Source organism: Nicotiana sylvestris, chromosome 3, assembly GCF_000393655.2.
Source record: "Nicotiana sylvestris chromosome 3, ASM39365v2, whole genome shotgun sequence".
Classification (NCBI taxonomy): Eukaryota; Viridiplantae; Streptophyta; class Magnoliopsida; order Solanales; family Solanaceae; genus Nicotiana; species Nicotiana sylvestris.
In genome coordinates, this window is record NC_091059.1 from 45,839,066 (window position 1) to 45,866,651 (window position 27,586).

At 34.5% G+C, this 27,586-nt stretch overlaps 2 protein-coding genes across 3 annotated transcripts; one reads left to right on the forward strand and one right to left on the reverse strand.

Annotated features, from left to right (window-relative positions):
* Positions 1-7,164: 7,164 nt before the first annotated feature.
* On the forward strand, positions 7,165-13,730 carry LOC104226715 (epimerase family protein SDR39U1 homolog, chloroplastic). Its single transcript, XM_009778756.2, has 13 exons — positions 7,165-7,453; positions 7,571-7,633; positions 7,757-7,832; positions 8,695-8,754; positions 9,121-9,239; positions 9,489-9,533; positions 9,659-9,737; positions 9,990-10,051; positions 10,158-10,260; positions 12,471-12,531; positions 12,683-12,753; positions 13,038-13,177; positions 13,352-13,730. The coding sequence occupies exons 1-13, from the start codon at positions 7,364-7,366 to the stop codon at positions 13,451-13,453; spliced, it is 1,071 nt and encodes a 356-aa protein (XP_009777058.1). The 5' UTR covers positions 7,165-7,363; the 3' UTR covers positions 13,454-13,730.
* Positions 13,731-16,119: 2,389 nt separating this feature from the next.
* On the reverse strand, positions 16,120-21,588 carry LOC104226714 (uncharacterized). Of its 2 annotated transcripts, XM_009778754.2 has the most exons (10): positions 21,488-21,588; positions 21,081-21,132; positions 19,695-19,772; positions 19,196-19,220; positions 19,073-19,105; positions 18,820-18,941; positions 18,599-18,729; positions 17,426-17,646; positions 16,519-16,769; positions 16,120-16,383 (listed from the first exon to the last, which is right to left on the reverse strand). In XM_009778754.2, exons 2-10 carry the CDS (start codon positions 21,081-21,083, stop codon positions 16,288-16,290), a joined length of 960 nt encoding a protein of 319 aa, XP_009777056.1. In that variant the 5' UTR covers positions 21,084-21,132; positions 21,488-21,588; the 3' UTR covers positions 16,120-16,287. The 2 variants fall into 2 exon arrangements, with proteins under 2 accessions (XP_009777056.1, XP_070026860.1); XM_070170759.1 differs by lacking the exon at positions 21,081-21,132 and having other exon boundaries at positions 21,488-21,585.
* Between the last annotated feature and the right edge of the window lie 5,998 nt (positions 21,589-27,586).

Sequence of the window (27,586 nt, forward strand, 5' to 3'; positions counted from 1 at the left end):
CTGCAAATCTTAGTATCAAAACTAAGTGATCTTGAAGTTAAAATTCCTGATGCATTTCATGCCAGCCCCAATCTCAAGGAGCGCGGCCGGCGCTCAACCGAGTGAACCTGGTCGAGCAAGCCTATTAGACACTTTCTACCTGACTCGCTTATGATTAAGAGAATGTGCGTTATCATTAGCTAAGCAGTGGAAAGATCATGTATACAAACATTACTAATTCATTCTACTTCATTTTTACTACATCATGGTTAAGTTTCCCCAAAATACATGCACTTTACAATTTAGTGGAACAAGAGTTCAAAATACATATAACCTGTTGACCCTTCTAATACCCATATATATAACCCACATAGTATCTACATAGCCTCTATATAGATACAAAAGAATATATCAAAAGTGCCGGCAATAAGGCCCCGACTATACCTCAAGTACAATACATAGGGAACAAAAGATGTACGACCTCAAAATGAAATGGGCTCACCAAGACTGTCGGGAGGAGAATGCACCATTAGCTGCGATCAACACTGTCTGCTATGGAACCACCTACATCCTTTCAAAGATGTAGCGCCCCCGACAAAAGGGACGTTAGTACTGTCGAATAGTACTAATATGTACAACTAAAATACCATCTCAATAGAATGAACAATAATACAAGGGGAAAGCAGTCATGAGTTCAATAAGAGCTTCAAACAAAGAGCATCAAGTAAGAGTCACATAAGTTCTCAATCAATTCTCATCTTATTAGGTTGGTAATTTTTAGTGCCATGACCACAATCCACAATGCCATCGTATTCTCACACGGAGTCCAATCTCGACCCGACCGGCTAGGTCATCTCATTTGAGATCAACCATATTCGTAATCTCAATCATTATTTTCAGCACAATTACCACTATGTGTGCGGCATGGCGTCCGATCACAGCCCGATCGGCTAGGCCATCTCACTTGAGACATATCTTTTTAATCATTTATCTCATTTCTCATTTCTTTCCTATCTTTCAATACGTGGGCACGTGTGGCCTCTTTTACTAAGTCGTTCTTGGCATTTGGCCGCATTTTACAATTCAAGTTCTCCTTTTACACATTCAACATTATTATCACATCAATAGAATCAAGGTCTTTCACTCTAGACTTAATTACACACGGGAGCAATTTAGATTCTAGAACACATAGAGGCTTTTCACACAATTTGACATAATAATCTTTATTCGAATTTGACTTAAAGTCTAAGCACTTGTAGCACAAATTCCATATCTTTAACGCATTCCCAAATGATAAGATAACATGATGAAAGCACAGGAACATATATTACAACTATATCTATCAACACAAGCATATTTGGAATGGCAAGTTTGACATGATCAATTTGGGACTTACACCGATTTCATGAATCACCACGGGTTCAATTCTAAGAAGAGAGGGTTTTAGCCATACATACCTCAATTGAGCTTTCCTTAATTCCTACAATGTTCCAAAATATTTGCAACTTCAATCTATTTTAGCAATATAGCACAATTAAACCCATAATTAGGAAAATGATCCTAATCCTAGCTTACTTGAGCATTTTATCAAACATTATGTGTTCATTAAGGTTTTTTGGTCCTTTTATGGAAGATTACACCAACCCATTCCCTATTCTTCTCTATCTTTGATTTATAATTCTCTATCTTTGATTTACAACTCCCCCACATCTTCTAAGAACACATGCATGCAATGTAATCACCTTCATCCCCATGAATTATCTCACTAATGGCCTATTATAGCTATGTTTGGAATTAAGAGCTGGGGTGATGAAATCTTACCTCTTAGGATGAAGACTTAGGTGCCTCACTTGAATATCTTCGAGGTTTTAAGTATTAATTAAAGAAAAATTTGGTGAAGATTAAGCCCTCCCTCTAGGACTCTCTCTATCTCACCCTAGAAATATTAGAAAATGTGCTCAAAATGGTCTAAAATGGGTGTTTTAACGGAATAAGGTCGGGTTTAAAAATAAGAAAATAGGAGCCCTGACACAGATCTGCGGTCGCATATGCGACCGCATAATGCTTTTACAGTCTACAAATGGGTCGCATAATTATCCTCAACCCCTACAATGTTTCTGCCTCGATCTGCGACCAGTCTGCAGTCCGCAAACCTGTTCTGCGGCTGCATAATGCGCAGTAGAACTCCCACATACAAATCTCAAAGGTGAATATGAGATCAATGTGTGGCTCGCGAAATGGTTTTGCGATCGTATAATGGCCCGCAAAAATGGCATCAAAATCCAAAAAGGCTGCCTCACTCTGCGGCCATTCTGCGGTCCGCAGAGTGATTCTGCGGACGCATAGTGGACCGAAGAAATGCCCTTTTTCTGCAAAATATTTTTCTTATATTTTTAATGCACTGTTCAATCCAAAAAGTCTGAATCACAAAATCCCGATTTTCAGAAAAAAAATATTATGGGGCCTTACTCTTCAAATAGGTGCTATGGTCTGACTATAGGAAGAAAATCCTACATTCAATGGATAAAATGACTGTGGAACAATTTAGTACTCACATTCAAATTGAAAGTGAGACTCGTGCTCGTAATTGTATTAGTCAGCCGTCGAGTTCCGTAGTCAATTTTGTCGGTCAGAATGGTTCAGGAAGTGGGAACAAAAATCTAAAAGTTTCCACAAAGTCTTCTTTTAAAAAGAGAAAGAACTTTAGTAGTCATCATTGTGGGAAGAAAGGCTAAATGATTCGGAATTGAAGGTATAGAAAGGCAGGAATAAATTTCAATGCAAGCAATACAGAAAAGTCTGGAAAGATTGAAAAATCTGGAAATTCTGAAAAGGCAAATGTAGTGAAAAATTCTGCCCAAGTACTGATTGCCATGGTTTCCGCAATGCAAATTGGTATGGTCGCCGAATTGAATATGGTTACCGCTGCTAAAAATACTCAAGACCTAGATTCGGTTGCTACTATTCATGCCTGTTATGATAAGAAGATGTTCAAGACATATGTAAAAGTGAAAGATTCTGAACAAATCTTGATGGAAAACCATGTTGCAACAGATGTTGCTGGAAAAGGAATATTGAGATTAACTTCACATCCGGCCAGAAGTTGACATTACTGAATATGTATCATGTTCCTAATATAAAGAAAAACTTAATGTTTGCTGCTTTGCTGTCAAAGAAAGGCTTCAAGATTATTATTGAGTCTGATCATGTAATAGTGTCTGAGAATGGAGTCTTTGTTAGAAAAGGCTATAACTGTAATGACATGTTCAAATGTATTAATGAAATAAATTATGTTTTTGTTTATATCGTTGAGTCTGATTCTTGTTTATGGTATGCTAGACCAGGACATTTAAATTTCAGCTCCTTGAATTATATGTCCAAAAATGGTTATATATCATGTAAAACTCAACATATAAAATGTGAAATTTGCATACAAGCAAAGATGACAAAGAAACCATTTCGTAAAGTTGAAAGATCCACAGAACTATTAGATCTAATACATTCAGACTTGTGCGAATTAAATGGAAAATTAACTAGAGGAGGCAAAAGATATTTTATTACTTTTATAGATGACTTCTCTAGATTTACATATATTTACCTACTTAGATCTAAGGATGAAGCTTTTCAAAAGTTTAAAGAATACAAGTTTGTTGTGGAAAAATCAAAGGAATAGAAAAATTAAAATTATTCGAAGTGATAGATGCGGAGAATATTTTCCTAACGAATTTAATAAGTTTTGTGAAGAGCGTGGCCTAGTACATCAAATGAGTGCCCCTTATACTCCTCAACAAAATGGATTGACGGAAAGAAAAAATAGAACTTTGGTGGACATGGTTAATGCTATGTTACTTAATGCATATTTGCCACATAATTTATGGGGGAGAAGCACTACTAACCACTTGTTATATTTTAAATAGAGTGCCTTCAAAAAGTATGCATGTTTATAGAATCTATACATGTTGAATTTATTGAAAATAGATTTATAAATGACAATATTGATGAAATAACTGAAGTAAATGGAAAATGTATTGATGCAAATAAATTGTCACTTTCTAAAATTATTATAAATAAAGAAAGAAGTGAGGATATGCAAATAGAACCAAGGAAAAGCCAAAGAATAAGAAAAGAAAAATATCTTGGTTTTGATTTTATTTCTTCACAGTCTATAGTATTTCTTGTTGAAGGAGATAGGACAAACATTTGTAATCAAATTCCTATTGTATTGGATGCTGAAGAAGACCCAAAGATGTTTCAAGAAGCAATATCTTCGAGAGAAGCTGCCTTATGGAAAGAGGCCACTAATAATAAAATGGACTCAATTATATCAAACAACACTTGGGTTTTAGTTGATCTTCCTCTTGGATCAAAGCTTATAGGTTGTAAGTGGATCTTTAGAAGAAAGTACAATACAGATGGTTTTGTCCAAACCTTCAAAGCAAGATTAGTTGCAAAAGGTTTCACTCAAAAGGAAGGCATAGACTATTTTGATACATATGCTCCTATTGCAAGAATAATATCCATTAGAGTCCTTTTATCCATGGCCTATATTTATGATCTTTATCTACATCAGATGGATCTTAAGACGACCTTTTTAAAATGAAACCTTAGTGAAGAAATATATATATGCAACAACCTGAAGGATTTGTTCTTCCGGGAAACGAGAAGAAAGTTTCTAACTAAATAAAGCCTCTCTATGGTCTCAAACAAATGCCTAAACAGTGGCATGAAAGGTTTGATAGTGTAATACTATCAAACGGGTTCATACATAATCATGCAGACAAGTGTATTTACTCTAAATTTACAAAGGAATATGGAGTAATAATTTGTTTATATGTTGACGACATGCTGATTTTTGGTACGAATCTACGGGGAATTATTGAGACCAAGAAGTATCTAACTTCAATTTTTAAAATGAAAGATTTAAATGGAGTTGATACTATTTTGGGAATCAAGGTCAAAAGAGATAACAAGCGAATAACTTTGTCACAAGCACATTATATTGATAAAATTCTTACTAAATTCAATCATTTGGGAATAAAGGAATATAATACTCCTTATGATTCTAGTGTTAAGCTAACTGCAAATACTGGAAGAGTAGTAGCACAATTGGAGTATGCAAGTGCGATAGGTAGAATGATGTATGCAATGTATTGCACTAGACCCGACATAGCATTTGCAATTTGTAAACTTTCAAGGTTGACCACTAATCTGGGTAATGATCATTGGAAACCAATAAGTAGAGTACTTGGATATTTAAAATAAACAAAGCACTTGGGCATTTGCTATAATGGTTTCCCTAATGTATTAGAAAGATATTGTGATGCAAGTTGAATTACAAGTGTTAATGATAATAAATCCACATCAGGATGGATATTTACTCTAGGCGGTGGAGCCATTAGTTGGGCATCCTAGAAATAAACATGTATATCCCATTCTACTATGGAATCTGAATTCATTGCACTATCAACTACTGGAAAAGAATCAGAATAGCTGAGGAATATGTTACTTGATATAAAGTTGTGGTCATAACCTATGCCAGCCATTTCCATATTCTGTGATAGTGAGACTACAATGTGTGTTGCTCATAGTAAAATATACAATGGAAAATCGAGACATATAATCTTGAGACATGCTTATAGAAGAGAATTAATTACAAATGGAGCTATAGCTATAATATATGTTAGATCAAATAAGAATTTGGTTAATCCACTTGTGAAACCATTAGGTAGAGATATAGCGCAACAAACTTGTGAAGGGCTAGGGCTGAGACCCTTAAATTAAATACAAGGAATGAGAACTACACTTTGAGTTAGTATACACTCTAACAATATAAGTTCAATGGGTAACAACAAGTTACTTGTGTTTTTTAAGCATTGATCTCCTCTTTAGGAGCCCTAATTCCATTGTACTGCTTACTATTATGTGAGGAGTTAAGGAGTTATTAAATGCTTGTTATAACAGGGGCATAAAGACAAACTCCAAAGTGCATACTATTACACGAAGGGTTGATTAATCTTAATGGAATTATTAATGTCTGGAGTAACAATGACATAGTAACTAATTCCACCTATATGAATATTGAAGTGGTGTCACTTTTAGCAAGATTTAAAAGGTTGATTTGTAAATATTCATGAATTCAGGATGAGCACATGGTCGTAAATGTGCTAAAGCGAATATTGGATTTTCTAAGCTACTAGATCATGCTATGTGTGTGGTATTTTTGATTTTGGCACAAGGAATTATGGTTCAAATCTGAAGATACCATTAACTTCGTACTTTAAAGTACTTACACTAAAGGAAAGTTCAAATCCATATAAGATACTTTCTATTATTCACAAGTCTTATGAAGTGAAATAACAAACTAGTGGAGGATTGTAAGATAGTTTGGTATTCTTAAGAGTTGGGAAGTGGGATTGTTCCCACATCGGAAGAAAGAAGGCTTTTTTGGAGACTTTTAAGCACTTGTCCCTTTCATGTCTTTGATTTAGGACACATACTTTTAAGTGTGTGCAATCAAGTACACTATATATTTATATATCATATGATCAAAGACTTGGACTTGGGCTTGGGCGCCGGCCAGGTCGGATCCTAAAGTTAATTATTTTATTTTTTAACAGAAAATCAATCTATTTGAATTATAAATTAAAATTCGAATAAACAGTTATGTCTGTTATGAAAGGGTATGTCCAGATATATCTATTTGTGGAACAAGACATTTTTTCTGAAAGAGTCTGTTGGTTGCCTATAAATACACAAGAATTTCCAACAAAGTGGTATAAAAAATCACAAGTATTATTGCAAGCTTTGTTGTATCCTGAAGAGAATTATTTTGTATTTCCCTAAATTAGTATACATGCGATAACTCTTCAAGGACAGTCGATTTTCACGCCTCAAAGCCATTTTTAATTATTATTTTCTAACATACCGACCAATTATCCATTTAAAATTATACTCTCTAGTCTCTCCATTTAAAGTCATAGTTTGAATTGACGTAAAGTTTAATAAAAAGAAAAATAATTTTAAATTTGTGGTCTCAAATATATCAATATATTTGAGTGGCTATAAAGCTTTTAAAAAATGTAGGAACATGTCAATTTTTTTGTACAGATTAATTAGAACTAATAGTATCCATCTTTTAGAAAAGTAAGGAGTAATATTTAAGAGTAAAGAAATGGAGAAAAAAATGCATTTGAAATCAATATGTTTGAAAGATAATAAAACAAAGAGAGGGTTCGAAAGGAGTGATGGGTGTGGCTCCAATTCCTACACGAACATCATCCTCAAATTTGCCCAAAACCAATTTACTTAATCACAAAGCGTACCATAGAAAGCACATTCATTATCAAGAACACCCAATTGGAGTAACAGTTAATTCAAAATTCCAATGGAGCTATGCAGAGTACCAGCTGCTACTACTGCATTTGCATGGACAAATTCCATCTCCTCTACCCTTCAACTCCCTCAAATTCTCTTTGTATGCATTCCCCCCACTTAATTCCTCATTTTATATAAAAAAAAGAAAGTATTTTTGACATTTGTAGTAGCAAGCAGCCTTAAATCATTTATCTGTTTTATTTTTCATTGAAAATAGGTAGGAGGTGGGTCTAAAAGATTCAGAATTTGGTGTGTGAATGGAAACATTGAGTCTCAGAAGGTATTGCTTATTCCACATTATTCAAATATTTGTATTTCGAAATTTTTGGTGATTGATGATTCCACATTATGTAGCAGTGCTTAAGTTTGTTGAGATGAAGTATACTTTTCTTTACTGGTTCAGGAAAGTCAGATGGTTGTATCAGTTACTGGAGCTACTGGATTTGTTGGGAAAAGATTGGTGCAAAGATTGCAAGCAGGTATTCCCCCCACTACGACCCCATTTGCGTGGCGATGTTTGATATATATATATATATATATATATATATATATATATATATAGAGAGAGAGAGAGAGAGAGAGAGAGAGAGAGACTCTAATAAAAACGAAAGACTCTTGAATTAGATATGCATCAAGTACCAAAAAGACCCATTAATACCTAGCTATTTGTTTCTTTATCAATTGGACCTACAATAAGTCAAGTCAATTGCAAAATTGGAATGTAAAAGTAACTAGTGACTAAATGTAGATACCAATCGATTTAGGACGATTGAATGAGGAAAGAGTGCCAACAAATTGGAGTGGAGGGAGTATCTGTAAACATTTAGGAAATCTCTGTGTGTGTGTGTGTGTATATTCCTCGAGCTGTAGGCTGAGGATGTGCACGCATGTGCTGCCTTCATTATACTGCTCATGGTTCTGCCCAGTTTATATAGTTCTTTACCATGACTCTAGAACTTGATTATGAGTCTGCACTCAGCATTGGGCCAGAAATTTTTAAGTAGAAAGGCACACTCCTTGTTTGCTATTGACTTGCACCATTATGGGCAGGTTCATAAGTCTTGGCATGTCCTTTTTTTTTGCTGATGAAATAGTTCAAGTACCAAGTGTGTCTGCTAAACTAATTGAAGCTGGTTAAAAATTTAAATTAATATTTTGGTTATAGGGTTGCTGCTGAGTTAACACTTCTATATAAGAGACATTGTCACACATGACGCTGTTCTGAATTGAACATGCCATAAGATGTGATTTTTCCCAATGATGGGTCACATAACTGTTATTGTAGAATATGCACGTCATTAATTAAGCTTAACTAGTCCTTACTTCTTGTCTTAAATGCAGATAAGCATCAGATTCGAGTGTTAACAAGGTCAAGATCCAAAGCACAATCAATATTTCCGGGTAAGAAGGTAATGATTGTTTTGATTCACCCACTGTACTTCAGCATTACTCTTTCTTCTGTGGAAAATGATAGCAATAGTGTCGGAAAGCTTAGACTGTTTTATAAGTAGAATCGTTAAGTAGAATTGTTCTAGCCTAAAAGAATGTCACAAGCTCACTGGTCACCTGATTTTTTATTATTTGTGCTTCTTAATGAAGTGTAGGCGCTTTTGCTACTCTTTTGTCCTACTACCTTCTTTTATTTGATCTTATGTAGGAAACAATATGTTGTCAGCAGACATTAAGACTTTATTTTGGTTATGTTTTCCAAATTGTGCTTCTTCATTTTAACATTTGACCTCTTCATATTCTTGTGGAAATGTGCAGTTAAAGATTTTCCAGGACTTGTAATTGCTGAGGAGCCAGAGTGGAGAAACTGCATTGAAGGTTCAACAGCTGTTGTAAATTTGGCTGGAATGCCCATTAGTACTAGATGGTCCCCTGAGGTATTAGGAGATCATTTGATGGCCTTGTATTCTCTGTCTCTCCTATTCTTTTTTGTTTCCTTTTCCAAGATATTTAAGGAAGACAAGTTATATACACCCCTATGGATAGATGCATTCTTACTTAATATCTTCATCCGAATATTTAAGATTTTGACCTTTTTGTATTGTATATTCCCCTTCGGACGAATGATCAGTAGTTCATTCTGCAATGTAAGATACATATATTAACTTTTCAATGTATCGCTGCAGATCAAGAAAGAGATCAAGCAAAGCAGGATTAGAGTAACCTCCAAGGTCTCCTCTTCTCTGTTAGCTTCACGCAAAATAGCATAGTGAAAGAGGTCAATTCATTTTAAGGATTTATCTATAACAGCAGAAGATATTGACAGGAATTTGAGAAATCTCTGTTGACCCTGTAGGTTGTGGATTTAATCAATAATTCACAGGATGATGATCGCCCCAAAGTTTTAATAAGTGCATCAGCAGTTGGTTATTATGGTATGGAGACCAAGTTCATGTATCACTTTGTTATACTGTTCATATATTGTTGTGTTGTTTTATTGTCTCCCAAAGAACTTCCAAACTAGAACTTGTAAGCATGCTAGCGTTCCCATAGCATCTCAAATATTTGTATGTTTATGGAGGATGCCAAGGCTTTCAGCCGCTTATCTTTTTAATGCTTTATAGTGATAATCGAATTCTTATGTGCATTCCATCTCCATGATAAATCCACCTGATTTCCGTACTCAGGAACCAGTAAGACTCGAGTGTTTGATGAGCAAAGTTCGTCTGGAAATGACTACTTAGCTGAGGTAAATCTGATGGGTTTTAACAGTTGCATACATATAGAGTATGTTATATCTTTTAGTTTTCATGTTTAATTTAGAATCTAATTTCCGGTATCTTGATTTCTTTTAGGTTTGTAGAGAATGGGAGGGAGCTGCACTCAAAGTCAATAAAGATGTCAGGCTTGCTCTAATTCGCATTGGTGTTGTCCTTGGAAAAGATGGTGGTGCTTTAGGTATGCTTTCTTTTTTATTCTTTTCATTTTGTTTTGATAAATAATAAAATAGGTATGCGTTTTTATTTATATCCTATTTCTACATTGTTGCTCTGGATTGTTACAATTGTGATTGAAAACAAATTCTGGAAATTTTATTCCTCTTTACATTAAAGGTTCCCCATTTCTGGCAGCACAATGTAGTTGATAGCAATTAAAGTAGCAACAGATTTGACATAAACACTAGATTGGATTGGATACCGAAGTAACACTATGTTTCAAGGGTGCTATGTTTCTTTTCTTTCACTAACTTTCACTTTGGTTGCATTTCTTGTTGGCCTTTGGGATCCAATGGCTCTTTATTGTCATACAAAACATCATTTCAATGCATCTAATATAACTCATGACTACAGTCAAACGACATCCTTATATAACAGTCATTCACAATAAAAGTCTATGTTTTTCTTCTAATCGATTTTTTATGTTTGTTTTACCTCTCTATAACAACTTTTTAGCGATAAAAACAGCATCCATCTTTATAATAGTACTCTCTTTGTAAATTTACCCTTCTATAACAGCCATGTAAAATTTCTAAGATTACCAATAATAACCCTAAATATTTAATTTGATCAAATTTATTAAAACTTTAATGCACCACTTATAATAAAAATTATTATGTTAGTACATACTTCCATAATTAAAATTTTTATTTAATTTGATTAAAAAATATACTTGTATATTTTCATTCCATTTTATAAAAGGTTCTATCATGCACAATGTCTAATATTTGAAGATCTGCACATACAATCTTTTCCACCTGACAAAGTTTCAATCTTGTATAATGCTTAAGATTTGACGATTTGCACATATCTTTTTCAAAGTTCTTCCATATATCTTGAAGGAATTTAATTTTCTAATAGCTTTTAAATGTGTACTTTAGAGTTAAAATCTTTGTACATTTAGTTATGAATTTTGTTAATAATATATTAGATGGCTTTAATACTTAATTAGTGAAATATGCACATCTTTCGAGATTTTAGATTTGAATAATTTCTTATCTATTATATGTAACATTAAAAAGTGAAAAAGATTATATTTTTAATAATATTTGTCTATAACAACCAGAAATATTTAAACGTCAAATGTTGTTACAGGTGTATTGCAGTCATTCACTATAAAAGCCTATAAATATGAGAATAACATTGTTGTTATAGAGAGGTTTTATATTCCTTTTACAGTTATATAAATCATCATCATACTATATTACAAGTGTGAAACCCAAAGTGTAAGATTAAATTACTAAAATACCCATCAAAACCTAAATGACCTTTTTACCCTTTACTTAAACACTATTTATGTAATATTTTTGTACCAAAAAGTAAACTTACATTCAATTTTGTACTCAAGCATCTTATAATAAATACGTAGGGGTAATAATAAAAGCCATTATAATGATGCTTGAAGATGTAGAGACTGAATGAATATTTTTAATACATGTACATATATAGTACACTAATCAAATGCATTCCTTTAGTTACACTCGAGAAGTGAGAAACCAGGTATATACAAATTTTTTATTCAAGTATCACATATCTTTAAGATCAAATTTTAGAGTGTATGAAGAGTTCTCTTTCATCTGCCATAAAATTAACTTATCATTGCTTTAAAAACTAAATTAACCTTCAACATTCATGTAGAAAAATGTAATTATAAATTCAGTTTACGAATTTTGAAAAGCTTTGTGCTGATTAATATGGATACATGTGTGTTGCACGTGAACTTAAGCTAGTTAATAAAAAAAGACCCAAGGTACTAGATATCTAGGGGGGCAACTCTTTTAGATTATGATGTTTAATTTCTGGAACCTCTTTTAACATTTTCCCCTTTTCCCTTTAAATTTTTATGGGACCCACTAAAATGTCAACTAATATTAACCCATAGTTTTATAAGTATAATAAATTCATCGCTAAAAACTTTAAAAGTCGAACGCCTACCATTTTAAATCTTGGATTCACTTCTGGGTGGGACAGGTGCAAATTTGATAAATTGTGTATTAGTTTTTTGGGTTTACTACAAGGTTTTTTGAAATTTTGAGGGAAAAGCGGGAGAGAGCGATGCCAACCTTCAGCTAAACGTGGATCCACCAATGATTGTAGACGGCATGTCTATGATCTTCAGATGCTTATCATCGTTTCACATCTTTCATATCTTCCTTCTCTTGATCTCTGCAGCTAAAATGATCCCAATCTTCATGATGTTTGCTGGGGGACCTTTGGGCTCTGGAAACCAATGGTATTGCCTTTTAATTTTGCTTATACTACAAATATTTCTCATTAATGTGGATCAGAGATATGTTTATTTGTATTAGCCTGTAGATGTTTGAATTTCAGGCAACATTTTCCCCCTTCTCACTTAGTAGATTTCTGCTGCCTTCACTATGCAGGTTTTCATGGATTCATTTGGACGACCTTGTAGATCTAATATATGAAGCTCTATCCAATCCATCCTATAAAGGTAAATTCATTGCCAGAGACGTCTATAGTATGTAGATTTCAGTCATATACCCTTTATGAAACTATAAGTTCCTATACGTTACTTAACACGGTCATTGATTATTAACTTTGCAACTTCCAGTAGAGCTTTCAATGACTTAAAGTTCGACTGAATAAGGATGACCTTTTTCCTTGCTGTAGGTCCTTTTCTGTGTTTGTATTTCTATCCGAACAGTAAGCTGATATAGATTAACAACTAACTGAAATTAAAGTGTAGTTAACTGACAGTAAGTCGGCCCATGGCAGGGGTGATTAATGGAACAGCGCCAAACCCTGTTAGGCTGGCAGAAATGTGTGAACAACTGGGATCTGTTTTAGGGCGACCTTCGTGGCTACCAGTACCAGAAATTGCACTCAAAGCTGTCCTTGGAGAGGGTGCATCTGTGGTAGGAGTTTTCTAACCTCAGCTTATTACCTATTTGTCTGATACTTCCCTCTATTAATCTTGCACAACTTAACTTCAACTTCCAGATATCCCTTTTCAATTCAACTTCAAATACTTTTTTTTTCCATTAACTTCAACCAAATATTGTCCAAATGCCTAGTAATGTGTATTTCAGGTGTTGGATGGGCAGAAGGTGGTTCCAACGAGGGCCAAGGAGTTGGGTTTTCCATTCAAATACCGATATATCAAAGACGCTCTGAAAGCAATCATGTCATGAGACAATCAATCATCAACCAATTTTCTATACATCTTGAAGTGGTCAACTTCATAGGGTCCAAAAGAGTATTGAGTTAATGCATTTCAATGGCGTGGGAGAAGAATGAAGAAACAAATAACTGTTCTCTTCCTTGTCTGGGCGTATCACTTTTTCCTAATTTTTTTGTAAGTCATAATTCAATTTGTAAACATCAAGCCTGTTTGAAAAGTATGTGCACCTTCATACCGGTCAACGCAAGTTCTCCATGCGTATTATAAATTGAGTCATTTACAACTAACTTTTCAAGAACTCTAGGGCGAATTCATATTGAAAGTTGCAGGTTAGGTGCAATTGATTTCGAATTTTCAACTCAAGCTATATATATTAGTTGAAGTTCTTTTGAAAAGTAAAAGACACTTTTTCTATCTTCAAATGAGGTAATGATAGACATTCAATTTGATGAGGGCACGTTTCTGCACCTTAATTTAAATTGATTGATTGAATGTGTCCAAGAGAAGCCAACTGAAAGATTTTCAAGCCTGCAAGCAGCAGGCAACACGGTACCTTGTAATTTTGATCTCTTTTGACTGCTTACTGATAAAACCACTAAAAAATTTCATAAATTTATAACCACCTACCCTGGCCCCCTAACAAGGAAAATAAAAGGAATTTTCACCTCCCGTAGCAAAGGTTGATACCTTATTTATTTTAAATAAATATATTTTTAAAAAATTATATTTCATAGCTACCTTTTAATTTTTATAGTCAAATATCTATTGATGTCACCTCCTACCCTTAAGCCATAAAATACCCTTTGTATTATTTTTCTCTCTCATTCTTTCAGATTTTTCTCTACCCTCTCTCTCAACGCCAGTCTTTCTCCATGAATACAACCATGATTCTTCACTGATTCATCTCCATTGTCGAACGAAATTTTCATTATCAGTGGCCTGGGGCTCTGAATCTATCGAAATCAAGCCCTAGAGAGAAAGATGGAGGTTCGAAATTTGCTATTGAACGATAAATTGGGGCTGACAATGAAAATTCAGCAGATTGTTTCGAATTGAAGCTAGATCATAAAAGAAGAATCCAGTTGCACAGCAACAAACAGATCTACTATAATCAAGAAAAAGTTGTGAATAGTTCAGGTTTGTGGAGAGTTCCTGCTAGTCTACAACTACAACGACGAAAACCGACTCTCAACCAGAAGGAGATAGAAACCACCATCTACACCTAAAATGCTTGTGAAAAGACCCAAATAAACTTAAGAGGATTGCATATGGCGCAAGTATTTTTGAAAGGATTTTTTAGGGTAAATTGGGCTGACAATGAAGGTTCGAAATCTGCTATTGACGAGACGACATTAGGGTTATTCTTGAACAAAGACGACAGAGTTTAGGGCTCAGCAACTTGAAAAGTCTGTTACATTTTTTTCCATTATATTTCAATGTATCTCGTTGTATTCTATGTATTTCATTGTATTCATTGTCTTTTTATTCATTGTATTTCAATGTATCTCGCTATATTTCATATATTTCATTGTATTCACTGTCTCGCTATATTCCATGAATGTATTCATATGTTTTTTTTATTAATATAATTTATGTATTCAAATGTATTTATATATTCAGATTTATAATTGAGTTTGTTGAGTTATATTAGAAGTCTGTTTGTGTTAATTGATTCACTTTCCATTTAAAAACAACTGAATAGACCACGATTTACGCTATTTACGTTACTGTATTCACAAATACATATTGTGAATACAGTCGAATACAATAGTTGTCTAGCTGTACTCCACTGTTTCATGTTGAAATTTGCTACTGTATTCATGAATACAATAGCTTAAATACATTGAATACACTATAGCAAAATTGAAAACATAGCTATAGGAAGTAATATAGTAAATGATAGCTACTAGGGGTGTACATGGACCGAGTTGGTTCGATTTTTATCAAAACCAAACCAAACCAACTAGATCGGTTTGGATTGGTTCGATTTTGTCGGGTTTTCAGATTTTTTTGTTACATGAATATTATTTCAATCTTACTTTGTTAAAATTATAGATAAAACTTTGACAAGTGAATATATGTTTAGTAAATATAGAAAAAATTGACAAACATATGATCTATTAAAATATTCTAATGGGAGAATTTTTTTAGTAACACATGATAGTTATTTCTTAGGCGTCTAACAATAATTTTTCGTTAATTTATGCTTTCAAAGTTAATACATGAGAGGATCACAAATATTTCTACATTTTCTAAAGAAAATTCACTATAAAGTGTTAAAAATATAAATAAAATTTATATATTTATATGTCGGTTTGATTCGGGTTATTTTACTCAATACCAAACCAAGTCAAACCAAACCTAGTCGGATTTTTTAATCGGTTTGGTTTGATTTTTCGGTTTAGTGCGGTTTTCCGATTCGGTTTGAACACCCCTAGTAGCTACAGCTAGCTAATAACCACTAAACAATAGTGGTTTGTGAAAATTTTTCTAAATAAAATAAAAGGCTAAACTACATGTATCCATCTTCTCACGGTGCGAATGTAAGTTACTAGAGTTGGACTTGGGGTCAGACTTCCAAATCATAACATCATTATCAAGTATTGGGCTGAATAACTGAGATTGGGCTAAATAACTGAGATTGGGCTGAATATAAGCACTTGTAAACAAACTATGTGAGAGTTTAAAAGCCCAGAAGTCCGGGATTTAGATGGAAACTGTATATCAGTTGGCTTTGGAACAAAAACTAAGTCGATTGATTATACATTGATCACATAGTCCATGTAATTTGACTGAGCAGATATGATGTGAAAACATAGGATAAATAACATGAATATATTACAGTCAACCCCTCAAGGAATACTTTTTCCCAGTGAAAGCTTGAAACTTTGGCTCTTCTTTCTTTTGAGGTTCCTCCTTAACAGGTTCCTTCACAGGTTCCTGCAGATATAGAGGAATTTTAACACGTTGAAACACATAAGTAGCCAAATACTTAATCAGCAGTTAGTACTTTGCCAACGGCCAGGAACAAATAAACATGTTATAATGAAATCTATGCAGGTGGAGATGAGAAACCTTTTGTTTATCCGGATTCCGGTTTGCATTTGACCCAAAGACAAGCTTCCCCTGTGTCTGACGATTGGAGCTTTGAGAGCTTGAACCGGCAGCTGACTGTCCAGTAGCATTTGCCATATCAGGTCGCTTGTCTTTAGACCCAGATGTGGAAACAGGTGGAGGTTGCTGTTTCAGAGGTTTCCCATCCAATCGTCTTGCTGAACCAGTAAAAGGGTTGAATTTCGGCTCCTCCTCTGCTGCAGCCTCTTCACCTGCATGATCAAAAACCATCAAGTTAAAGTAGAAAACTGAGAGATATCAATATTCTACAGAAATAACCAGGAACAAACAATAGTCTACAATTCTTTATAAGGGGTAAGAAGCTAACTTAGCCTTGTACCATCCACCAAGGCAATTAGCCAAAAAGGTTTTCCAGTCCAGGAAAAGATCAGTCAAATTTATAATGTGAATAACATAATTGGATCAAACAAACTTGAAGCTGTATATAGTTCTCTGGCTTTCACAGTAGCCATGCCTACTGGAGATATTACTACCTAAAAATTAGTAAAACTGGAGTCTACAATCATTGAAGATATTCCTTTATCTCAACTTAGACAATCCCATTTGACTTGTACAATTTCTTTTCAAAAGGTTTGTATAAGCTAGTTAGAGTTAACTAGCTTTACATTTAGATAAATAGCTAAAATGCATGAACTGTGAGTTTTATGTTGATAGAATACCACACAAACGTCAACCAACAGAGAGTAATATTACTTGATACTACAATATCAAAAAATAGTTCAAGGAGGGAGAATATTGAACATTCCCGAAACGACCCATCCTCAGCTAATAAGAGCTTAGGATGTTATATTGTATTAAACAAAAGACAGAGAAGAACACAACTATAATTACAGAATGTATTGTGCACCTTCAGCTGGAGTTTTGCTTGGAAGAGATTGAACTGGTCTTTCAGGTTCTTTATAATCAAGAGGAGGTGCAAAGTCTACCTCGCAGTCTGTCTCAATGATGCTTATTGCATTAGAGGGCTTCGACTCAACTATGTCTATGTAATACTTTTTATTGTTGTAAGCCACCATAATACTATCTCCAGTGGTTAAGCAAGAAAAATTTCTCAGTGTCGTCTCCAAGCTGCATCAGCAACAAAAAAAAGGGCGTAAAACATGGAAGCCTAGATAAGTGTGCATATTTTGCAAAAGACAGGAACAAAAAAGCAATTGAACAAACAAATATTTCTTGCCGCACAGGTAATGCATTTAGACTCAAAATGAGAGAAATTAAATAAATTAAATTTTTATCTTGATAAGTCGATTGAAATAAATTGGACTTGTCATACTTTTGTGATGCATATTATTCCACCAAGAAACATCCAAAATTGACTATTGCGAGCATTAAACGTGATAAATGCACTAGAAAAGGACGGGCTAGTGGCATTCTATTGAGAGGCAAGAGTGCATGAGGCAATACATCATGTAGGAAGTCATTATAAGCGAAACACAACAAAAGAATAGAAAGCTCATGTTTTTTCCTCATCAACATTCATTTCAATTTTTTTACTCAAACCAAAGAAAACTTCCGACCATTAATGCGAACCATTCTTTCACTGTCACTTATGAGAAATGCTAATATCGCAAACGATGTGACGTATCAAAAGTTAAAACCGTAAGCAGTTCATCATTTTGGATCTCTACTGCCCATTTCCAACCCGCATTAGCTGGCATAGAGACAACACTTTCAGCTCTGCCCAAAATTTTCTTCCTTGGTACCAAAAGGATAGATGTGTAACTCCATTGGTAAAGTGAACACTTCTAGAACAAGATACATGCCTAAAAAAAATTTATAAGAAGCTTAATCCAGAAACAAAGGAGATGTGGAATTAGCTAGCGTAATTCTTATATACTAATTTACTGGAGCAAATCACTTTTTGATAACGGGGTCAGCTTTCCACTGGTGAAGAAAGTAACTTTGCAGTCTGGAAGTACAGACTCTTAACAGAGTAGACTAAAATTATACAGAGCCACAGAGCTCTGAAAGAAGAGTATAAAACTGAAAGGCACAGCCAAGTAAAAGCAAATTTACTCACATGGCCTTAGGGTTAGAAATATCCAAGAAATCCTTCGTGTGTGGTTGCAACTTGACATATTTTCCCTTGGGAAGAGTTACATTTTTTACTCTTACTGTGTCACCTTCTTGTAGTAGTAAATTCTCCATCATCTACAAGATCACAAAACATATGAGTTTATCCACATATACATCGACAATTGAACTGAGCCCAAAATATAAGATTACACAAATAATATCTACCCAGTAAGGCATATATATCATGCCCTCTTCCGCAATAAACTCCAGAACCCCACAGTGAGAAACACGGTCTGTAGCAGCATTTCGAAGCTCAAACAACATTGGGTAATCAATGTGAAGTGATGCTGCAAAATTTACGCACACGTTTTTAACAAAATTAAGAAATGAAATAATGAACCAGCTTCGATTGATATAAACTGAGTCTCTAAACATGGAGATGAAGTAGAAGGTAAGACACGGAATACAAGAAACTGACCTAGCCGATCAAGGGCAGAAGGAGGCATTATAACTGCAAATCATAAAGAAAGAGCAATATAAGACATCATAATCCAACTAATATATGAACAGGTAGAGTTAAAACTACTCAAAGAATACTTACTTTTATCACCATTCTCTATCTGCGGCTGCACAGTTGGGAACAAATAGAATAAGAATTGAAGCAATGTTCATATAAATAAATAAATAAATAACCCAAACTAAATGTTGAGAGGTACTAAAGATGTTGGTGCAATTCATACATACTATGCATATAAGGTTCACATCTCCATCAACCTATACATACAAATAGGTTACACAAGACCTCTTTAGCATGCAAGCATGCAGCCCTAACTTGGGAACTGATGAACAATTCCCCCTTCAAATTTTTGACATGCACGCTGGAAGAAAGTTTTAAAGTTTTATTTTCTTCCTTGGTACAGTATAATATTCCAAGACCAAAAGTAAATGTCAAGGACCTCAAAGCTCTTCATGATTGTCATGCTAAAGCAAAGATTATGATGGGAAAAAAGATACAAATGGTAAACTTTCTGAAAAATTTACAAAAAAACACGATAGAAGAGTAAAATAGGGGAAAATTCATTTTTTAAAAGCCTTCTAACCTTATCAATGAATGACGCAGGATAGCATCGGTATGTTTGCTCAAATGATGTTCCATGATATCCATACCCGTCAAAAAACTGAAATATTAAACAAACCAATGCATAAGTACAATAATAAGAGTAAAGGTTACTCTATAACAAAAATTTCAAATAGGCAATGATGGATCCTTAACAATTCTAAGATACAGAGTAATAGCCTGTTTAGCCAATCTTCTTTTTGGCTAAAAGTGCTTGTTTATCAAAGTTAAAAGCGTTTGGCCAAGCTTTTAGGAGGGAAAAAATTGCTTTTGAATAGAAGCAAAAGCAGTTTTTAAGAAGCAGGAAAAAGGTAGCTTCTTCTGAAAAAACACTTTTTTGGGAAATACTTTTGAGAAAAGTACACTTAGAATCACTTTTGAGAAAAATACATTTAGAAGCACTTTTGAGAAAAATACGCTCAGAAGTACTTTTTAAAAGCTTAGTCAAACACTAATTGCTGCTCACAGGTGCTTTTCAAATTAATTCGTCAAACACAAATTATTTCTCACCAAAAGTACTTTTTTGAAAAGCAGTTTTCAAAATAAGCTGATTTTAGAAGCTTGCCAAACAGGCTATTGTAACATCAAACATGGAAAACACCACCATTACGCTTAAGAAGAGACTTAATTTGAAGCTAGGCATATCAATCGATCAGCTGAGATAAGATGAGTTCAGGAAACCAATGTCAATTAAAGCAGTTCCTTTTGAGAGATGTGCCTTTCTCAATTTAGTATGTCTCTGCCAAATATGCTGCTACATAGGTTCTAATGGTTTTAGCAGACACTGACAGTGACTGTCAAGCACAAATTGCAAGCCAGCCAGCTTCATATAAGAAGTCCTTTTGAGTTAACTTGGCCTATATATGGACAATCGAAACAGTCAAACCTCTAAACTTGGGTTTAAAGTAAAGCGGCAGAATTCATAATAGTAGTAAAAGAAATTATATAGGCAACTTGCTATCTTTTACTTCCTTCAGGTGGATTCTGGAAGGAGATTGTGTGAGCACATACTAGCTCCATAAACCTCTTGTATGTGAAATATACAGCATACATCAAAAACTTAACAACTCAAAAGTACAAAACTTCACTTTCTTAGTAGTTCCATTCATCAACTTTGATCTCCCAAAAGCTATCAGTCAAATTTTCAGCTTAAGAAAATCCAAATCTCGCGCATTCTAAAGTTCATTCATAATCCCAACTACGTCGATATTCAAAATTAAACTATTATTCCCACTCACATCCTTAAACACCACCTACTAAATTTTTTCCAAAAAAGGACGGTATCAAAACCACGCGAAGTATACATCAAAAGCCAATAAAAATGAAATATAAATCACCAAATAATAGTAGTGCAAAAACAGAATTTTACCATAATTGCGAAATCGAAGTCCAACAACTAGTAATCAAATGTTTTAACTCACCTATCAGCAAGAGGAAAGAAAAGAATTGAGAATTAACAAATAAAAGAAAAAGAAAAAGTAATTACAGCTAAAATACAACAAATAATACTCAATAATTTGTCTTCTGAAATCCTAATAAAAAAAGTAATTGTCTTCTAAAATAAATTAAGCTTTCATAGTCTAAGTTCTCGAAATTTCAGACTTATTCCTACACTTAACATACAAATACCCTATCAAATTTTAAAAAAATAAACTCCGTGTACTACAAAAATAAATAATATCCCTAGAAACTGAAGATTAAAAAAAAAAAAGGGAATCGTATGAAATTATCTATATCATTTTATTCTGGAAAGATCTAGAAGTTAAAGCTACGCACTATGATCGGAATTGACGATGGAGATTTGAGTGTTAAAGTTGAAAGCTTTGAATCTTTGATGAGAAGAGATTTGTACGGATGGGAGAGTAGATGGATAATTTAAAGAGGAACCGAAAGGGCTAAGAATCGCCTTTATGCGTGTTACGCACGCCATATGCTTTGCTGGGCCTAGGTTTGCTTGGGCCTCTCTGAGATTTCAGGTGCAGACCTTTTCTCTGGGGCGAGGTCATCGTGGGTAAAAATTGCACGGGACGCCTATTTATCCTATATTCATTTTTAAATTGTTTTTAATTTGTATCCAACTTTTTAAATAATTTCAGATATTTTCTTCTCCTTCTCCAATTGGGTGACAATAATTTTATATAGTAGATATGAATATATTTTAATGTAGTTTATAATATTTTACAATGGTGAGCTGTTATGACGTTTTATTTTTTACTGTTGCTTGGGTTTCTTCTTCTTTTTTCTTAATTACAAAATGAGTTCATTAGGTTTATTGTTGTTTTGACAAATTGATGATTGGGGTTTGTTTCTGATGATATTTGGAGGCTATGTTTCAGATTTGAGCTCATTTGGAGTAGATTTAGGTATTAAATCGTATATTGGATTGTTATAATTCGAAGAACAAATTTTGTTTCTAGGCAATTTTCACTTCAAACTTATTGGCCTTAAATGAATGAAAACGTTCTTTTTGGCCTTAAGTGCATCTGAAGTGCAAATTTTCACTTCAGACTTATTGGCCTTAAGTGAATGAAAATATTTATTGTACTTCAAACTTTTTGGCCTTAAGTGCATGTGAAGTGCAAATTTTCACTTCAGACTTATTGACCTTAAGTGAATGAAAACGTTTGTTGCACTTCAGACTTTTTGGCCTTAAGTGTATCTGAAATGTAATTTATCACTTTAAGCTTATTGGCCTTAAGTGCATCTGAAGTGCAATTTTTCACTTCAGACTTATTAGCCTTAAGTGCATGAAATCATTGGTTGCGCTTCAGACCTATTTGCCTTAAGTGCATTTGAAGTGCAATTTTTTCACTGCAGGCATTTTTTTTATAATAGACCCATAAGTCTAAAGTTGATCGTAAAGTGAGTACGCTTGCAAACTTTTTTGCAAAGTAGGTATAAGTTCAATTGTGACCCCAAAATCGGGTATAGATGCAAAAGTCTCCATGGTGCAGGACTTGTAAAAATTGTGTGGGGGTAGCCACTTTTTAAAGTGGTATTTACTTTTTATCTAGCATTTTTAATACCGAGCAAAAATAACCACTAATCTATTAAAATTAATTTGAAAAGACAATGTTACCCTTTCTTCTATCTCTTTTCCTTCTCAAACCCTCAATAAAAAATTCAAAACCATGCTTGATCACATGCTCCAAATATATCAACTGTGATACAAAAGGGATTGAAAACAGATTTCATATCGGATGATTTGATTCATCGTCATTTCTCCATAGCAGAAAATGATTTCCACTCCTATTTTTCTCTCTATGATCAACCATCTCAACAACAAATACAGTTTGTTCAGTCTCTATCGACGACACCATTTTTCTTTCTTTAGCAACTAATTTGCAAAAATTGGTCGAAAGGCCAATGTCTTGTTACGAATGCTTCGACGTTTTTGCCTTTCTGTTTACACACTCAATGATCCCCGTACTTTTGGCACTTCTTGGCAACTAAATTATTTTCTCCACGTCTGACTTTATGCACACAAATCACAACAGATTATGCAAAAGATGTAGGACAAATCAGAAACTGAAAAACACGTTAATCTAAACATATTTGACAACGCGTAAATCGTAAAACGAGAACTTACTTGTTCTTCGTGAAACGGAAGTGAAAACGGATGAACCGTGACTGAAATTATTGATCGGTGGTGGTTGTCACGGTGTGTTAGAGCAACCTCCAATTCCACAGTCTAAACCCTAACTGAAATTGAGAGAGAAGAGCGTAGAAAAAATATACTGCCGAGTGTTTTTTTTAATGTACACACTAAGTGTACTTATATAGGGAATATTAGGGTTAACTAATAACTCTATTGGGCCTTAAAGCACCCCTTATGGGTGGATCCAATTTTCCTACATCTCTCACTCACACATAATGGGAGTGCTCATCTAATATGAAAAACATATTCTCATCTCCTCAATCATTCATACAGGGAAGTAGACCGTGCGACCAGCGTACTGTGAGAGCAAAGTGCTATATATCTGTTAGGAGTATATAGCCTTTCGTCGAGTGCAAACCTGCAAGTAGATCATAAAGTATGTAGTACCCTAGATCATGTAAATCACATTTGATATAGTCTCAAAATCTCATATATCATTATTTCTTGTATTCACAATCATAACTTATAAGTCATAATTGGTGCACCAGTGAATACAAATAAATGAGATTCCATCAATGATCTTCCTCTTCTCATGATTCCCTTAACATTAGTATGACTGCTTTTCTAGTTATGCTCCGCTAGACCGTATCTATGTTCATGGTCTTTTGGAAACACACTAAGATAGCTAACATCACACTAAGTCTCAAGTATCTGATCAGAGTCTCTAAGGGTACAAAATCTTGAGCTATCATAAAAGTTCTGGGTCTCATACAACAATAAGTTGAGAATGGACTTATGTTAACCCAATTGGTCGACGTTAGCACACATGGTATGAAACATGTGCTACAACATTTTCTCCCTTTTCCCAAGGAACGTATGTTTTTATCCCATAAAGAATGCTGTACAGATGATATTTAGACACCATAAGTATCTAAATTTGAGTTCTTTGATCTACAATATAATTTTTAACTCGCATCTAGCTCACAAAGTAGACTAGGTGAATGTTTTTCACCCTAATGACCTTATGTCATTGTTTAAGCGATATTCTGATTTTAAGCGAATAGCTCTCAAATTATCCTTATGATAATTTTGCTTAAAATCATGTCTCATCTCCTCACATCACTAAGATAAGGAGGCAGTTTCCTGTGTGAGAAGGCCAACCTCATGTCTACTCGACATACTTATAAAAAAAATAAACAAAGAATGTACATAACATTCAACAATAAAAATATGTATGTATGTAAATCAACTTTATTGATAATCAAAGAACATCAGTTTGAGAACACAGGAAAATAAATAACAAAATAAAGTATCTCAGAGTCTATGCAAGCCTTGAGACCTAGTGTGGCTCACAAATGCATCTCTAGACAAAGGCTTGGTCAATGGATTTGCTAGCATATCTTTTGTAGACACATACTTCACATTCACTACCTTGCGTCTAACCATGTCTCTCGCATAGTTATACTTGATATCTATATGTTTGGTTTTATAATGAAACTTTGGGTCCTTGGTGGAGGATATTGCAGCCTCACTGTCATAGTAGACTAATACTGGTTCAGTATTTTCAGCAATATCCAACAAGTGCTCCAAAAACTTTTTCAACCAAATAGCTTCTTGTGTTGCTGATGCGAGAGCTACGTATTCGGCTTCCATCGTAGATAGTGATACACATGATCATTTCTTACTACTCCATGATATGGCCCCATCACTGATTAAGAATACATATCCTGAGGTAGACTTCCTCTCGTCTAGATCTCCTCCATGGTCAGCATCACTGTATCCAACTAATCGCAGATCCTTGCCGCCTTGATAACAAAGGGCATAATCAGCAGTTCCCTTCAGATATCTCATGATCCTCTTTACTACTTGCCAATGTGCTAAACCTGGGTCGATCTGATATCTACTTACCAAGCCAACTGCTTGACATATATCAGGTCTAGTGCACACCATATCATACATTAGACTTCCGACCGCACTCCTATAAGGAACTCAGCTCATTCTTTCTGTCTCTTCAGGAGTCTTAGGACACAACTGACTTCCCAAGGTATGGCCTTTACTGATAGGAGTTTCAACTAGGCTGCTATTTTGCATATTAAATCGTTCAAGAACTTTTTTAATGTAATTCTCTTGTGATAGATACAATAGTTTCTTTGGACGATCTCTTGAAATCTTAACTCCAATAATATATGCATCTCCACCCATATCTTTCATCTCAAATTGGGATGATAACCATGACTTTATCTCGGTTATAACCTCCTTATCATTTCCAGCTATAAGTATGTCATCTACATACAATATTAAAATCACAAGCTTGTTTCTTGATCTCTTGGTATAAACATAATAGTCTTCATCCATCATGGTAAAACCATTGGATACAAGAACATTTTGAAAGTGTATATACCACTGCCTTGAAGATTGTTTGAGGTCATAAATAGACTTCAAAAGTCTACAAACCTTTTGTTCGTGGCCCTTTTCAATGAAACACTCAGGTTGTTCCATATAGATTTCTTCATCTAGTTCTCCATTGAGAAAGGCAGTCTTTACATCAATCTGATGTAATTCAAGATCCAGGCTTGCAACAATAGCTAGAACCAGGCGAACCGAGGTAAATCATACATCAGGCGAGAAAGTCTCTTCGTAGTCTATTCCTTTCTGCTGTGTATACCTTTTCACCACCAGTCGAGCCTTAAATCTCTCAATTGTGCCATCAAACTTGAGCTTAATTTTGAGAACCCATTTGCTCCCAATTGCTTTGCGTCCTTCAAGGAGGTCAACTAGTTCCCAAACTTTGTTGAATCTCATAGACTCCAATTCATCTTCTATTGCTTTTGTCCATTTATCCTTAGAAGGGCATAAAAGAGCCTCTTTTACATTTTTAGGCTCGTTTTCTTCTTGTAAGAGCATCATAAATAGTTCCCCTTCAATATCAAATTGTCGACAGGGAATCTTTTTACGAGAACCACGTCTTACTTGTGATTCATCATTATTCCCATTTGGATCAATGTTGCTCCCACTCGAATCAAGATCATTCATCCTGCTCGCACTTGGAACAAGATTTGTGACCATCTCACTCCCACTTGGAACAAGATCCATTTGGTCACTTCCACTAAAAGTAGAAGGATTACTCTCATTCGCATCTGATGATGAAGGAGGTCTTTGATGAGAAACTAATTCATCATCTGCTAAAATTCTCCCACTCGAATTAAGTGATCCTTGTACTTCTTGATCCATTATCTCAAATAAGGTTAGGTCTTGACTTACCTCTCCCTTCTTAGGGAACTCATCCTCTAAGAATGTGACATATCGTGATTCAAACTCAGTTACGCTCCCACTGTCTTGCTGACCTATAAACACATAACCCTTTGAGGTTTCAGAGTATCTTATAAAGATACTTTTCTTTCCCCTCGGGCCCAATGTGCCATATTTAGGAGAGGAATCATGTGTATAGGCAGCACAACCCCAAGGTCTTATACACTTAGGTCGGGTTGTCTTCCAGTCCATAACTCATATGGAGTGGTAGTAACTGATTTTGTAGGCATTCGGTTAAGTACAAAGGTAGCAGTAAGCAATGCATCACCCCAGTAACTAATTGGGAGGTTAGCTTGTGCCATCATTGACCTAACTATTTCTAGGAGTATTCTGTTTCTTCTCTTCGCAACACCATTTTGTTGTGGAGTATTTGGGATAGTCAACTGATGAACTATTCCCTTTTCATCACATAAATTATTAAACCGAGTTGATAAATATTCACGACCACGATCAGTTCGAAGAGCTTTTATGTTCTTGTCTAATTGATTTTCCATTAAGCTCATATAACTTTTGAAGCAACTTATTGCTTCTGATTTGTGGGAAATCAAATAAACATAACTAAAATGAGTAAAGTCATCAATAAATGTGATGAAATAATTTGCTCCATGCCTAGCCCTAACATTCGTAGGCCCACAAATGTCCGAATGGACTAATTGCAAAGGATATTCAGCTCTAGTTGCCTGACCAAAAGGTTTTCTTGTAGATTTTCCAGCTAGACAATTTTCACAAGTGGACAATTCCACATGTTCAATGCGAGAAAGCAAACCTTGTTTTGCTAACCTTTGCATTCTTTGTTGGCCAATATGACCAAGTGTAGCATGGCATACGTTTACATCACTATCATATTTATGTGAAACATAGAAAAACTAGCATTATTATTAAATGAATCATAATCCAAATCCATAATAATTAAACCTCTGGTCACATGACCAAAACTAAATAAAGTTGAACCAAAAGTCAACTTGGCA